This window comes from Cydia strobilella, chromosome 16 (genome assembly GCF_947568885.1).
Source record: "Cydia strobilella chromosome 16, ilCydStro3.1, whole genome shotgun sequence".
NCBI classification, from domain to species: domain Eukaryota; kingdom Metazoa; phylum Arthropoda; class Insecta; order Lepidoptera; family Tortricidae; genus Cydia; species Cydia strobilella.
In genome coordinates this window covers 16,135,142-16,151,153 of record NC_086056.1, presented here as the reverse complement: position 1 = coordinate 16,151,153, position 16,012 = coordinate 16,135,142, and the positions used below count along the sequence as shown (strand labels likewise).

Here is a 16,012-nt window from a genome sequence, read left to right as displayed (position 1 = left end):
TCGAATAGTGGAATCTTTAGCGTTGCGGTAGTTAAACAAACTTTGCTACCGAGTAAAACGCAAAAATTTTCACCACTCCAATGCGAGGAAAATATTATCTATAAAACAATATACAAATCCTTTACGAGCTGGTGCCGTGAAAAATGATATGAAACCAAGCCATGGCTAACCATTTTGAGATCTTTAGTATGATAGGAAAAAAAAGAAACTACTGAAGTTATTAATAAATTACGCATTTAATAAAGTGTATATTTAAAAAAAAAGTAAAAAATATGTGCCGTATTGCTTAGTGCTCTTGAGCTAAGCTGTCATCGAGAAGAGTAAAACAATAAAATTGAGATCTAAAATTCAACAATGGATGGAATGTAAACATAAGAAAAGTAAATACATAATATAATAGACCAATTTCGTCCATTAGGTCTAGCACAGAAGCTCTTTTACTACCTAACTGCTTATTGTATTAGTTAGAGAGGGACGAGTAGTCTATCTCGTGGGCGAGATACTGTCATGGTGCTCCTGTGCTAAGCCTGCATAGTTTCATTCCTCGTCATTATTGTAGATGGCACCACTTATGGTATCCGACAATTTGTACGACACCATTGACACCTTAACCATCTAGTTAGATGGCATTATATTAGAGAGGTCAAAGCGCCAAAATAGAATATGGTGACCTCATCAATGTGATGCCATCTATAACAATACTAAAGAACTCTACTTTTTATGGAGATTGGCAGTCTTTTTTATTTACTATTCTGTCTATTCTCTCTGGTATAAGATAAAAACGTACGAGCATTATATACAAATAATGATGTAAATAAATACACAACCTTAAGCTAAGTACAGTAATTATTACAGTGCTAATAATACCTACATTCATATGGGTACCTTTTTGTTAGATAATACTAGTACATAGTAGTAAATTAAGTAAATACATGCTGTACACAATCATTGCACAAAAAATACTTAACAACTTATTTCATTCGACTATGTCTACAATCTACATATACATTATATATAAGTACATAAATGTGTCGTTCTTAGGAAAAGGACGTTTACGTTTAGTGCGACATAAGAACCACCGCACGAATGTACCTTTTCTGTCACACAATATATTTTACTCGGATAGAAAAACGTTAAATATTGTTTGATTCATTGCGTGGGTCTAATTTCAGAGCGTAGATATCACGCGACCAAATACAATGATTATTGATATTGACAAACCAGTGCCTAAAATGGCTATAAATAGACCCCTATCGCTTTTACACTGATCTATCGACAACAGTCGCCAAATTGTGTCCACATACGAAATTGAAAAGAAAAGGTACTGGGCTATAACCGCGAAAATCGAAGTTCGCAAATTGTGGACATTTTTCCCTGTCACTCTTATTACGCCTTCATTAGAGTAAAAGAGAAAGATCCCCGCCGTTTGCGAATTTCAGTTTTCGCGGTAGCCCCTCAGATGTACAGCTTCACGCAATACAGTTGTCGAGGTGCGAAACCTGCCCGTACTACAGATGTACAGCCAGAATCAAATAGATAGTGAAGGCCAAAGTGACCAAATGTATCGTAACACGCCATTGTTACTATAGAAATAAGTGCATTCCCGTTGCCAGGGAGGTTTTGGGATTATACTGAGCAACTTTTACTATGGGACCAAACCCGAAATCGCGGAAAAAAAATTGGCTGTTTCATACATTTTGGCCGGTCCATTTTCTATAGGAGGGTAATTTTTTTTTCGCGATTTTGTGATTGGTTCCATAGTAAAAGTTGCTCAGTATAATCCCAAAACCTCCCTAGCAACGGGAATGCACTTATTTTTTGTTAAAACTAAATACATATGCATAACTTACAATTATAGGCCATTTTTTGAGTACACTTTATAATACATGTTAGAATTTTAATAAACCAATTGAGAGCAAAATTAAGTATGTTATTGAGTTTTCACGAGATTCTTGAGGTAAATAAATCGTGTGATATTTTATCCTCATCAAAAAAAAGACTTCCTGCGAGAGTCGCGATAATCATTATCATAAATATGTATTCTTTTTTGCACCTATAAGGTAGTACTTAACTATAATGTAAGGTTTTTACATTGTGGTAATGAGTTACTTAAGGGGCTACCCGAGGTTTTCATCGATTTTTGACAAGTTTTAAATCGTATTTTTTACTTTTGCACTACAGATAGAATTATAAGACAAATGGCTATCGGTTCTTCAATCTTTTATCTCCATTTTTGTCTACAGGATTTTTAAAGGAATGAATACTTACTTATTTATGTTTTTTTAACATTGTCTAAAAAAACACTTTTTTCGTATCTCGAATGCTGCGAAAGATCTAACATATACGAAATTGGGGTCGTCATTGACGTCTCTAAAAATTTGTCTAAGGTTTTAATTTTAAACTCATTAACACAAAAATTATGGCCAGAAAAGACCAGTTTTTTGGCCCACAATTGTTTAACTTATAACTGCCAAATATCTCGAAAACAATGAACTTTGAAGTAAATAGGGGATACCATATCACTTAAAGCCGTTGCTGTTAATATGATAAGCTACAAAAAACATAAGAAAAATAAGGGATTCAGATCGAAGGTCATTGGGGCATGGGATCCCCTTAATCTAAGCTTAAAGGTAACTAAAATACATTCTCATGTCATATAAGAATAAGAATACAGTTGCCATACTGTTCCTCTCAAATTACTCAGTAAAAATGATACTAGGTCACTTTTATTACAGAAATAATAGACATTAGACAGTAGTGAAGAGGCTGTCTAAAGCTGTCTTAATCTTTGGATACAAAGTTAGTCGCCTACATAAATATTGTCCTACAATTTGAGAATCTAATATGATTCTTTTCACAACAGCTATCTAATGCATACATATGACAATGATATCCTAGTTCACACTCGTACTAATTACGGCGAAAATTTTGTTGTATTTAGTACCATAGAGCGCAAATAAAATGTCCAAGATATTACAACCAAATTTTCCGCGTAATTAGTACAAGTTAGTGTGAATTAGGGTATATACCTATACTATAATACTTTGACGTCGAGACTCATAACAACTAATCAGAGATCAGACTTTAAACTGGTTTGCTGCACTGTGGGCTGAAAATGCAAAAACCGGAATTAACATTTTATAGATTTTTTTTGATTGAAATGGGTTTTTACGAACATTGTTATGCTAACCTCTGAATTTAATTAAAAAAAATTAAAAATAACAACTGGTTTCTATGTCAATGAGAGCCGAATTTCAGCCCACAGTGCTGGTAAGCGTTGTTGTGATTACTGCAGACATTCTAAGCGATTTCGTACTGTGGCACGTGCGGTTCGTATTCGAATCCGTTATAGTGTGTGAAGCTAAGACTACGAGTTCCGGCGGCCTCTGAGAGCGGCAGGAGCTCGTCAAGCAGCGTCGAGAAGGTGGGCCGCTCATCCGGGTCCACCTGCCAGCACTGCAGGCACAAGTGGAACAGTTCGTCGCCGACGTACGACGGCTGGCTCGCGCGCATGCCGCGCAACACTCGAGGAGCCACGTCCTTATTCGGCGTGCTTGCGTATGGCGTCGCGCCTAACGTTAGCGCTTCCCACATAAGGCATCCAAACGACCACACATCTGCTTTAGGGTTAAATCTCGTCTGTCGTAACATCTCGCACGCTGTCCATCGAATGTAGTCTGGGGTTTCATGTAGTGGCCTGATGTGCGATAAACCAAAGCCAGACACTTTCGCGGCTCCGGATTCGCTGATAACAATATTGCGACAGCTTAGTCGTTTGTGCGTCACCGACTTGCTGTGGAGGTACTCCATCCCTGCTGCAATATCAGCACAAAGCTGAAGCAGTTTATTCTCAGTGATGAGGCAGAATTTATTGTTCTGCAAATCCCTCTGTCTGCTTTGTAAAAGCATCTCCTTCAAAGTGTATTTACTGTCTTGAAGTACAACAAATAGTGTTGTGTTAGTTTCACTAATGCCAATAAGGGAGATAACATTTTCATGTTCACTAGTCTTGATCAGGAGGTCCAGCTCCTGTAGCATAAGCCTCTTGTCAGGCTTCTCCATTTCCCTGTCACTGATGACCTGCACCAGCCCCGAGGTCTGTCCTCCGTGCTGTTGGACTTTAGCCTTAGTGAACTTCCCATAGCTCCCCAAACCAACAACACAAGAAATATCTATATCAATGAGATTCCTTGGTATGTTCCATAATTTTCTTTTTAAGTTTCCATAGTAGTCTATTTTCTCAACCTCATCTTGTAAAAAGCCAGAGTTTTCTATTTCAACACAAGGCTCACTGAGACTAAGCGGCATTGACTGGGAACCTCTCTGCATTCGAACCAAATGAATTCTTTTTCTTAAAACTATGATCATACCTACTCCGATTAGCAAAAGAACTACCCCGATAGCAATACCGGCCCCTAAGGCAACTACCATCGGGTTGACATCTTCTGGCTCATTTATATTCAGTATTATTTTCTTGGTAGACTCAGCATACCTAATTTTTCTGACATTATTTTTCTCACTTACTATGCCGAGAGATACATCAATATCACTGACCAATAGCAATGGGACATTCTGAAAGCCATTGTAAGTATGTCCATCTCCTATAATAAAATCAGCTTTAATGTCATCAGGGTCTAACTCCGCCGTGATGTAGTAAGGCAGGTCCATGCTCTGGGCATAGGAGTAGTTGCCGAGGTTATCAACAAGGAACCCCTGCTGGTATAGTTCAATAGACACAACCACTCTGTACATGGAGACTGGCCCGTTTACATTTTTAGCTTCAGGGATATGCACCAACATCTGGTCACCTCTTCTTTCTTTAACTATTATATCAGGGGGACTTGGATCAGGTGTTCCAATTATAGTTTCTGCTCTAGTTGTAGCTGGAGGGCCCTCGTCATCATCATTTACTCCTGCCACACTGATAATGTAGCTCGAGCCGGGATATAAGTTAGGTAGTTCCAAACTGAATGTATTGTTAGGCACCCTCCATTCTGGAGAGCTGGAAGGATTTTCAGCATATGTTGTCACAACATCAGCTTTTATGACATACCCTGTAATATCAGAATGAGCATCAGGCTGTTTCCAAGTTATTCTAACAGTGGTCTCGGTGACTCGGGTGACGTTGACGGGCTCCGGCGGGCCGGGCGCGACCACCTCGGTATCGTATACGCTCGCAGCATTAACACCCCCGCATTTCTGAGTCTCGTTTTTAGGGCACGGCGAGTCACAAGAGTCTAACGGGAGCTTAAAGGTGCCGGGGAAGTTGCTGCAGTAGCACGTGGACTCGTTGCCGATGAGCGCGTATTTGTAGTAGACCTGCTCGCATGCAGACAGGCACACGTCTACGGACTGCCCGGTGTGCGTGTTGAGGATGTCGTCCACCTTCAGCCGGTAGCAGCCGATGTAGTCGCCGCGGTCGCTCACGCCGACGCGCAACCACAACACGACGACTAGTATACAAAGCCACCCGACGCACCGAGTTTTCATTGTTTATTCTCGGTATTGAGTCATAGGTTAATTTGACGTAAAACTTAACGCTCGTTACCAAGTCATTATCATAATTCGTAGCCCACACTAAAGTGAATAAACATAGTACCTCATAAATTAGTACATCCACACACAACTTCTTATACAGTTCACTGTGAAACTTTATTTGTTTGGTCAATAAAGAAATACTATAAAACGGCCAGCCAGAACGGTTGACTGAACGTGCGTTCGGTTCCGGTTCCGTTAACGAATGACGAATCAGACGAATGTTTCGGTTCGTTGCGTTTTGCTCGAACTGGAAAACATCATTTTCATACTCATTCATTCGATAATCGGAAAAGATTTTTTACACAGAAGAATCTTTTGAAAAGATATTATACGAGTCCTTTCGTGCATTAAATATTTTTTTACTACAGCTAAAAAATAATTGTATGATCGTGTGAATGCTCCTTAACAAAGACTAGTGTGAGTCCTGTTAGCAAGTTAAGTTTATAGCATCGTGTGAACACCGTGTTGAAAGTTGACAGCAAGTACTGCCAACATACAGCTGTAAAACATCAAACATCTCAAATTGTGGTTTGAAATGAAATCGTTATAAAACGGATTACAAACAAATATTGATGTGCACAGAAAATAATACGCATTGCGATACTTGAAAACACAGTATTAAATATGTCTACCAGATCTGGCAAGAGTAAGTATTATATACAGTAAAATCAAATTTGTTACTAATGTTTAAGATTTTGTGACGTTAATCATTTAATGTTCTAATACTTTTTCAGGGCTTCACAATGCCTCCAATGAGAATATTGAACCAGAAATTGCTCTAAAAAGTGACAGAAAGACGCGAAGCAAACGTGTTGTAGATAACAGTGAAAGTCAGGCAGGAAAAACAACTAAGAAACGCCAGAATTATGTGAGTTATCCCTCCGAGGAGGATACCGCCGATGTGAACTCTCAGGAAGCAGAGGTACAAGTCAAACCCGTCCACGCCTTGCGGCGGCAAACGCTCAAGGAGCAAAACGCGGCTACCGAGGAAGTGGACACTGCCATCACTACTAAGAAACAGGTCAGGTCAACTCGACGCACAAAAAAACATTCAGAAACCGCCGCAGACGACGTGCCAGACGTTCCTGTAAATGAGGAATCCGTTGAAGTTGCTACCGTCACCAATACTAAAACTAAAGTCAAGAAAAACAAAAAGAAATCAAAGAAAGAACAACCTGAAATTAATGACAAAGAAAATAAGGTTAAAGTGGGAAAAAAGAAGAAGAATAAGAAAAAAAAGAGCTCACAATCTAATTCATTAGTTGAGCAGGAAGAGGTGAGCAATGTGTCCACGGACTCCTTCCACAATGCTGCTGGCAGCCCCCTACACACGCATGTCATTCCCCGGCTTAACAACAACAGCGTTAGTAAACAACCAGGTGACACTGAGACAGCAAGTGCCAAGAGAAGGTCAAGCCTTAAGAGGGTTTCTGAACAAAATATTTCAACTAAGAGAATGGAGCTGGATGAAGTAGGTGCAATTAATATACCTGAAATTTTAACTGTCAGAGCCAGCAAGCGCAGAAGGTCTAGTTTGAAAATAGTACCTGATATATTGCCAGATACTGCTGAGAAAGTGGATTTAAATGCCACATTTGAAAAGGAACCAGCAAAAGATGTTTCCAGTAAAAAGAAAAGAAAATCCAATGTGATGGAAGAAAATAATGACGGGGTCATTATTCTAATAAATACATCAACTAATTTAGATGTTCCTAAGACATCTGAAGTATTACTTAATACTACTTTTGAAAAAGATGACATGGAAACAGATGTGAAAGGTGTAAATAATAAAAAATCTGACAATAAAGAACTGACTAATGATGACCAGACAAGTAAAAATTCAAATTTAAGCTTTGAGATTAGGAGATCTCCCCGAAAATCTGTAAGCGGATCTGAAAAGGTTGCAGTTTTAAATGGCACCTTTGAATTATCTCCTAAACCTGAGCTGACCAAACAAAAATCTCTTGACTCCACATATGACAAAGAAAGCAAACTTGACTCAACATTTGACAAAACTACTCGGAAACAAAGCTTGGGTTCAAAATCATCTCTCATAACTTCTGATGACGCCACTAACTCCTCAATAGTCACACTTGACAAATCTGATGACAATTCCAAGATCAACATCACTGATGATGACTCCACAACTGAAAACATCCTTAATACTACACCTGTTTTGATAGAGAGCTCCATGGAGGAATCAAGAGTAAGTGTTCTAGAAAGCTCACTAAAGGAGAACAAAACTCCAGAAACTACACCACAACCTACAACACCATTGAAACGGGAAGGCACATTCACCAAAGACAGTCCGTGCGCGTCTCCAAAGACACCCAACAAGCGACAAACTTTGCCTGCAGCGGGCTGCACGCCTTACCATTCAGAAAGGAAGGGATCACAGAGAAAGAGGACCCTTAACCAGACACATTCTATAGAGAAGCCGAGCCGTCGGTCGTCGCTCCTAGAGGTGCCTACTAGAGCTACGCGCGTAATGTTCTGCAGCCCTGTGAAAAACCCGGGCTTAGCCACGCAAAGGAAGAGCAAGATCATCAAGTCCAACCTGAAGGGTTCTAATAAGAGCTTTGTTTTCGAAGAAGGTGGTAAGTTACTTTTTAAATATTTTTTAGCAATTTCTACACTTGTCTCCCCTCCTATTGTTTTAATTTTCTCCTCTTCCCTCAGAACAGAGGATCGTGCCTCCTTTGAAGAAGTTTCGAGATGGCTTCTGTCCTCTGCCTCGTGGAGAGCCGATTGTTTTTAATTTCTTTATTTACTGAATTAAAATTTCTCATTCCAACTATAATACAAAACTCATCTTCTCTTCAGATTCCTTTGAGTATTTTGATAACCTTTGTAAAATTAGTTTAGGTCCTCATTTAACACACGCACAATACACATACATTCAAGTTCTAATTGATTAAAGGGAGATCTCTTATCACGTTCAATTACATTATTATTATTTATTATTTAAGCCTTTATTTTTCCTTAAATAGTTTTACATGATAAAAAAAAGTTTTCTAATATTATTGTTTTCCATTTTTACCATTTTAAGGACCCCTGTTGGGTATAGGCCTCCTCCATATCTTTCCACCTTTCTCGGTCTTTTGCCTTGATTAGCCAATTTTCTCCGGCTGTGGCTATAATATCCTTGGACCACCTTGTTATGGGTTTTCCCGCCTTCCTTTTGTTCAATTACATTACTATTAATCAATTTCTAGATTCTGTGCCGTCTTCAGTACCAACACGACTGGGCCGCAAGCGTTCATTCACACATACAGACGGGGAGCAGGCCTCCGCTAAACGAACTCGTCTTAACACTGAGAGGTCTACGCCCGCGGCCCGAGCGCGTACTAACAGCGCTATGGGTAAGTACTTACTCGACCTTATTGTACCTAGTTACCTGAAGGAATTTGAACCTTCTATAAATATTTAAATGGATGTTAGCAGTCAAGTCAGTAAAATATGAAATGTGACTACTGTATAATAGGTTCCAATACCTTCAACTGTAGGAAGATCTATATATTGTGGAAACATCTAGTCACTCCCGTACCTATAAGTATAGGTTGGTTATGTAAGTGGAAACCCTGTCCCATTTATCTTAGGCCAGCTGTTTGAGACAACGATAGACTAGTTTTTATTAATTAATTATAAGTACATTTCATTGGTATGGTCCCCAGATAGCGGCCAAGTCAAGTCAGTAAAATATGAAATGTGACTACTGTATAATAGGTTCCAGGACCTTCAACTGTAGGAAGATCTATATATTGTGGAAACATCTAGAGTCACTCCCGTACCTATAAGTATAGGTTGGTTATGTAAGTGGAAACCCTGTCCCATTTATCTTAGGCCAGCTTTTTGAGACAACGATAGACTAGTTTTTATTAATTAATTATAAGTACATTTCATTGGTATGGTCCCCAGGTAGCATTCATCGTAATTCATCATATAATTACGTCATTATGACGTCTCTGACGTCACTTTGCTACCTGGGTCACAGGGGATATGTCATTTGGAAAAAGAAAAAATGTGGTTATTAAGTAGCCAAAACTCAATGTCCCTTTTTTAAGCATTATCCCCTACAGGGCCGCATTTAGAGGTGTGGAGCTGTGGAGGCCTCAGGGCAACAAAGGAGTTGAGGCCCCCTGACCCCAAATTATTTTTCCGAATTGTAAAACGGGACGTAATCGCGTATTTAAGTGTTAAGATTTACCTCCGACGTTTCGAGGACGGCGTTGTCCCCGTGGTCTCGGAGAAGACTGGCTAAAGTTGACATCAACATCTAGCCGCGCGACTTTTTCGAACTACCCGCACTTGATCTTGTTTATCAGCCTGAACGTTTTGCGCACTAGGGATGTTACTCTGTCGACAAACAACACTAACAAAATTCGATTTATCGACTGTCGATATTCGTTTCCGCTTATTGGACTGGATTTCATATGGATGAGATCTTAAAACCCTCGTCCCAATTGAAATTGCAATGTGTTCTGATAAAACAATATGCGATTAAGTCCTGTTTTACAATGTAATAAATGTAATAATGTGTAGAAATCGTGAGTTTATATCACATAGAGATTACATAGATCAGCTATACGCGTGCGCCCGTGAGGGACGGAACACACGCAATGCGACAATATGATTGGTCGATTAGATTTGTAGCCCACCATAAACCATACAAATTTACAGTAGGAAATAAAAAAAATGTGAGACTGTGACAAGGACAAACAATAACAGCGCTTTCTCTGCTACTCCTACTGAAAGATACATAAGACTATCCCGTTCGGTCATTTCCCCCCACCCCTCATGACCGATCCAGTTATACTAGATTCATGTTAAATCAGTATTTTTCCGAAGTCTCTATTGTGGGGGCCCGTCTTTTGTGGAGGCCCCGGTTGCCCTCCCCTAAATCCGGCCCCGATCCCCTATTTTATTTTATAAACTATATTTTTATTTATCTTGTCACAATAAGATCTGAAATCACCCATGAACCAATAATTTCAGCAAAATTATCAAACACAGCAACCCCGTCGAAGGCTGCCACACCGAAGTCCGAAGTGAAGGCCACGAAGCTGCCCAACTTCGCCGCCCTGCACGCGCGGCGCTTCGAGCGCATGGAGTCGCTCGACGAGTGCCAGCAGAGGAAGGCCAAGAGGGCAAAGCAGTTATTAGTACCCACTGGCAGTGTGGCTGTACTTGAAAGAAGCAGTCCTAGAGGTTAGTACATACAAATGTCTTGCTGAAGTTAGGGTAGCTTGACTGAGTAAGAATACAGCAGTCAGCATGCAGTATGAAGTCACTTGACAAGTGCCAACATAGGAAGGCCAAGCGGGCGAAGCAATTATTAGTACCTACTGGCAGTTTGACTGTACTTGAAAGAAGCAGTCCTGGAGGTTAGTACATACAAATGTCTTGCTCAAGTTAGGGTAGCTTGACTGAGTAAGAATGCAGCAGTCAGCATGGGTTGGCATGGGGTATAGAGTCACTTGACAAGTGCCAACATAGGAAGGCCAAGCGGGCGAAGCAATTATTAGTACCCACTGGCAGTGTGGCTGCACTTGACAGAAGTAGTCCTAGAGGTTAGTACATACTCGTATTGAAATGTCTTTTCCTAACAAAGGACTTAACCCTTTGAATGCCGCGCCTAACGTGCGCGTCTTCGTGAACCTGGTTGGAATGCACGTGTCAACTAGCAGTACTGATAAATTCACTACTCGACTCTAGATGTCCACTACGAAAATAACTCGTTGTGGTAAGAAAACTGATGTATGGAGCTGGCACTCTTTCCCTACTTATATATCTCTATGGTCTATACGGCACAGGTACAGGAACTTTTTTGTAAAGTGACTCCCTTGACATGTTCTAATTTATTACATGGTACTCTCTTTATAATGAAGCAAAGATAGATATAAATCCGTAATAGATGGATACAGTCTTAAGAAAAAAAAAAGTGCCTCGAAAATCACGAAAATTTGATTCTCGATCAGATGGCGCCACTACATTTGGCCTACTCTCGTGTAGAGGGCGTTGACGGTTTCGTTTGTTATTTATCAATTTGCATATCAGTGAAAGAACATGGGTCAAAATCATATAAAAATAATTAATGCAAATAAAAAAAATCGTTTATCCATACTTAAATATATTTTTTCGTACTTTTATAAATCTTCATTCTTAGTTTCAGTGTGTCGATAGATGGCAGTGAATTTACTGTGGTTACAAAATTTACTATTACAGTACCGCTCTATCCTATATATCCTCTTTGTAATGAAGAAAACCAACGTGTAGTTCTAGAATTAAGCATACTCTTATTACTCGTTCACAACACCCCTAAGACCACCACCACCACCACCACCGCAACGCCCCTCGATTGATTTTGTCATAAGAGTTGAATACCGTGCTGTTTATTTTACTCACTTGTCACTAGATGTCGCCATGCGTTAACAGTTTGATATTAAATATATTGAGTAATAACGTAGGCATTAACAAGTATGATTCATAAGGTGACTTGTTGGAATTATTGCCCATTATACCGATAACACACTACCAAAGGCATAAATCATTTATATCTGCTATATAGATCATATCGTTGAAATATTTATTAGGGCTAATGTTTCATCAGAGATCATTTTACATACATACATATAATCACGCCTATTTCCCGGAGGGGTAGGCACTAGGCAGAGACCACGGATTTCCACTTGCTACGATCCTGACATACCTCTTTCGCTTCTTTCACTTTCATAACATTCCTCATACACGCTCGCCGGTTTAGGGTGCTCTTGGCCTGGCCTTTCTTCAGGATTTCAGAAGGAGGAGGATATAGGAGATCTTTTTGGGACAAGAAAATCAAAATTGAACAGTACGGCTAAATTAGTTTTTGTGTTTGACTGATTGTTTTAATACATATCATTGTCTACCTTTATACGAAATTTAAACACATTGTTTAATATGACCATGGTTGTAAAATAGACTTTAGGTTATTGTGATAAGGTGGACAATCAAATGTACGAGTATACAAGTCGTCTGTCAATCAAGCTAGCAAAGGTGCATGCGACTTGATGCAATAAATGTAATGAATATTTATGACTTCTGACGGCATTGGTAAATTTCGTTATGTCATTTAGCTTAGAATAATAAAAGAAAGTAAGCCCTTGCAAACACTGGTAACATCTGGGAATTTTTTACTCATCTTTTACCACGGAATAAAAAAACAGTTGCCATTCTGGTATTTTTATTCGTATTGAACATAAAAACATTTTGGTAAGTTTAACCACTGGGAATTATTTTTCCTCCGTTCATTGTGCCCAGTTGTTCCTATTGGTAACAGTAGACCAGGGTTTCTTAAAGTGGGGTCCACGGACCCATGGATAGCATGTTTATCAGGGGTCCGCAGTAGGTCAGACACCTACTGTAAACATACTTTACTTAACGTATCTTTACCTATTACGAAGCCTAGTGATTGTAATCAGGCACTCTAATAGTATCTATTTAAGAGCTGACACATAGATTGCGACGTCGCATGTCTAATTTTAGCACAGTGCTTGTATTAATAGACAACACATACCTAATGTATTTTACGCCACACCAGCTCGTAAAGGCTCTATTTATTCTTCAAAAACGGATGCCGAGAAAGTTGCATTTTATTCACACGAGTGGCAAACTAAAGTGTAGCTTGTTCGTTTGTTTAACCCTCTAGCCTTAAAACCCTCGTAACGCTCTAGATTCGACTTTTTGAACCTGTAAGGATGGGACCCAAGACAGAAGTAAAACACAAGACTGTCGGTTGAATACTGAAGATATAATGCTCAATTTAAAAGATACAATCCTTTATATACTAAATTATCTAGGTTAACTATGAATCACACTACTTGGGAGGTCTACACGTGTAAGGTGTCAAATGGTTGTTTACCAAAATTCCATTCCTTATATAGAGGAGAGTCATCTTACATGACTCTGTATATGGTACCGCTAAGCTATATGATCCTTATGATCTAATTTCATGTTATTCGAATCCTATAAATACCTAATATTCTATGCCTACACTTCAAACCACTTGCTACGCTGATGGTTTAATTTTGGAATCTTTCACTTGCTCGGGTATCAATTCTATCAATAATTAGCACGAGGAATGAAGCAATAACAATTTAAAAAAAAATATATACATATTTCAACACTTGACCCTACCTTGTATATCTAAGTTTGCTAACTCATTTCAATGTATGTAAACCGATCTTCATTTTGATTCAAGCTAAATTAAAGAGGGTTCCATAGAGAAATGGGGCTTAACCGTACGCCAACGTGAGATTTATGTGTATGTATTTTGCGGTTAGTCTAAGAGCTAGTTGCATCTACTTTTTCGAACACTCTTCGGATAGGGAAAATAGTCCCTTTATTTCCATTACTTACCGAACTTACCTTTTTCAGTGACCCTCGAACCGAAGTCGCGCGACTCGCCCACCGTGCCCGCCGCCCCCTCCCCCGCCCCCGCCCCCGCCCCCTCCGTCACCAAGCCCGCCGCCCCCGCCGTCGCCGTCGCCGTCACCAAGCCCAAGCCCAAGCTGCCGACGCTAGACACCCTCCAGCCCGGATACACCAGGTTCGGCTTTAAGATGAACTGCGACGTTAACCCCTTCAGCGTCCCGAAAACTGACAAGTCAAAGGAAAAACCTAATGGTATCAAACCGAATGGTCTAAAAGCCCTTAACGTCATTAAACCGGTTGCAGTAAAACGCGAGGTGACGCAGCCTTCGTTAGCAGGCGCGACCTCACTGCGCAGGACCGTCGCTAAGCAAACTATAATGAGGGAAAAATCCTTCACTCTCACTCAAAAACGAAGTGAGATGAGGAATGAGGTTAGAACGGTCATCAAGGGCGTGAGGCTTAACAGGCGTTTTGATTTGCAGATGAAATCTAGGAATCTAAATGGGTGATCGGAAAATGTGCTTTTTCATTTACTAAGTGTTTTGCAACATCACTAATATGCAGTCATCGGTGTAGGAGTATTTTGTATGCCATGATATCATTCTCTATAACTTCCTTACACAAGTTGCTTTAATTAACTAAAATATTATTGAACCTAATAAAATAACGCTGTAAGGTAAATTTTATCTGCTGTAGTTAAAGGGTGACTGGAAGAGAACGATTTATACTATTTAAGCGTTAAGTCTGCCTTTTGTACATTAAGTTTTTCTTTTGTGCAATAAGTACCTCTTCCCTGAGTAAGCGTACAGTCGCCATCACCCATCAGATATATAGGAGCGGCCGAGATGCTCAAAAATATCTGAACACGCACTCTAACGCGTTGACAATAGAGGCGGGTTCAGATATTTGTGAGCACCTTAGCCGCTCCGATATATCTGATGGCGACTATGAGAGCAGCCAAGGTGTATAAATATCTGAACAAAACTTCTACTCGTATTATCAAGACGTAACAGTACATGTTGAAATATTTTCAAGCACCTTGATGGCTCTGATATATGTACCTATAGGTAGATATGATGAGAGATGATGTGTATGTGATGGCTACTATTTAGGTTCACTTTGGTTTGTTTAGCAATAATTCCTATTTACACTGTGAGAAGGCAATTAGACTAAAATGTTTATTCTGGCAAGCAATACGGTTTCGGTTAATTAAATAATGGAAAATATAAATAACCCATTGTGCAACATCACACCATAAGTTTAAATACTGTATCCAATATTCAAATGCGAATAATTAAAGAACATTATAAATTATAGGTTATAGAAAGTCTACATTTCTCCATTATATTGTATTTCTGCCCACGTTGGATCTCTGCCGACTATAATTTTAAAAGTAAAATAAGGTAACAAATAGCCATTAAAAGCTTTCAGAGTTCAAAGCAAAATATCTCTGATAACAGCTATTGTTTGAAGCTTAGAGCATTTTAGTAACTGGAGACACCTTGTCCGTCATTTTCTGTACAAAGCAGTCTGCCGATTTTTGCGGGGGAGAGGCACGTCAAATATATGGCTATTTGTACGTAGCGTACTAATAGTCATGTCAGATAAACGTCAGTCCATACAATAAGTACTTATGCACATTGTGCAAGGTTTTCGGCAAAGGGGTAAGATCTTAAAGGCGACTCAGGTTATTAAATGCTCTTAAGGTTTGAAGCCATAGCACAGAACAAATATTAAAACTTGCAATGATGCAAAGGGATGAGTAATTAATTAATGCATTTATTCCAGAAAGCATTTCCATATGAGATTACAAACTATTTACACAATAAACCTACCTCCCTGTATTTTAGAATTAAGTATTCTTGCAAATAAAAATCTATCTTTATCTTTAAAATTAAGACCAATACAAATAATTAACAATACAAAATAAAGTGTAGTTAGTCGCATTAAATGTAAATCGTAAGGCTTTTATATACGGTTCAAAATCGAGTAACGAATTAAATATAATAAATATTCTGTTGCCGAAAAAAAGCACAATTGTTATAATCTATTTGAAATGGTG

The 16,012-nt window shown here is 39.2% G+C and overlaps 2 protein-coding genes across 3 annotated transcripts; one reads left to right on the top strand and one right to left on the bottom strand.

Moving 5' to 3' along the window:
* Positions 1 to 263: 263 nt before the first annotated feature.
* LOC134748179 (putative inactive tyrosine-protein kinase Wsck) lies at positions 264 to 5,714 on the bottom strand. The gene has a single exon (XM_063682891.1). It carries the CDS (start codon positions 5,488 to 5,490, stop codon positions 3,301 to 3,303), a length of 2,190 nt encoding a protein of 729 aa, XP_063538961.1. The 5' UTR covers positions 5,491 to 5,714; the 3' UTR covers positions 264 to 3,300.
* A 270-nt stretch (positions 5,715 to 5,984) lies between these two features.
* LOC134748176 (mucin-2-like) lies at positions 5,985 to 14,990 on the top strand. Of its 2 annotated transcripts, none has more exons than XM_063682890.1 (5): positions 5,985 to 6,184; positions 6,273 to 8,135; positions 8,754 to 8,900; positions 10,552 to 10,746; positions 13,954 to 14,990. In XM_063682890.1, exons 1-5 carry the CDS (start codon positions 6,163 to 6,165, stop codon positions 14,457 to 14,459), a joined length of 2,733 nt encoding a protein of 910 aa, XP_063538960.1. In that variant the 5' UTR covers positions 5,985 to 6,162; the 3' UTR covers positions 14,460 to 14,990. The 2 variants fall into 2 exon arrangements, with proteins under 2 accessions (XP_063538960.1, XP_063538959.1); XM_063682889.1 differs by having other exon boundaries at positions 10,534 to 10,746.
* Positions 14,991 to 16,012: the final 1,022 nt, after the last annotated feature.

Bases quoted from the DNA above. Each gene is read 5' to 3' on its own strand.
- LOC134748176 (XM_063682889.1), top strand. From the start codon at position 6,163: ATGTCTACCAGATCTGGCAAGA. The intron at 6,185-6,272 runs GTAAGTATTATA...ATACTTTTTCAG, and splicing joins GTCTACCAGATCTGGCAAGA to GGCTTCACAATGCCTCCAAT. The intron at 10,747-13,953 runs GTTAGTACATAC...TACCTTTTTCAG, and splicing joins TGAAAGAAGCAGTCCTAGAG to TGACCCTCGAACCGAAGTCG.
- LOC134748179 (XM_063682891.1), bottom strand. From the start codon at position 5,490: ATGAAAACTCGGTGCGTCGGGTGGCTTTGTATACTAGTCGTCGTGTTG.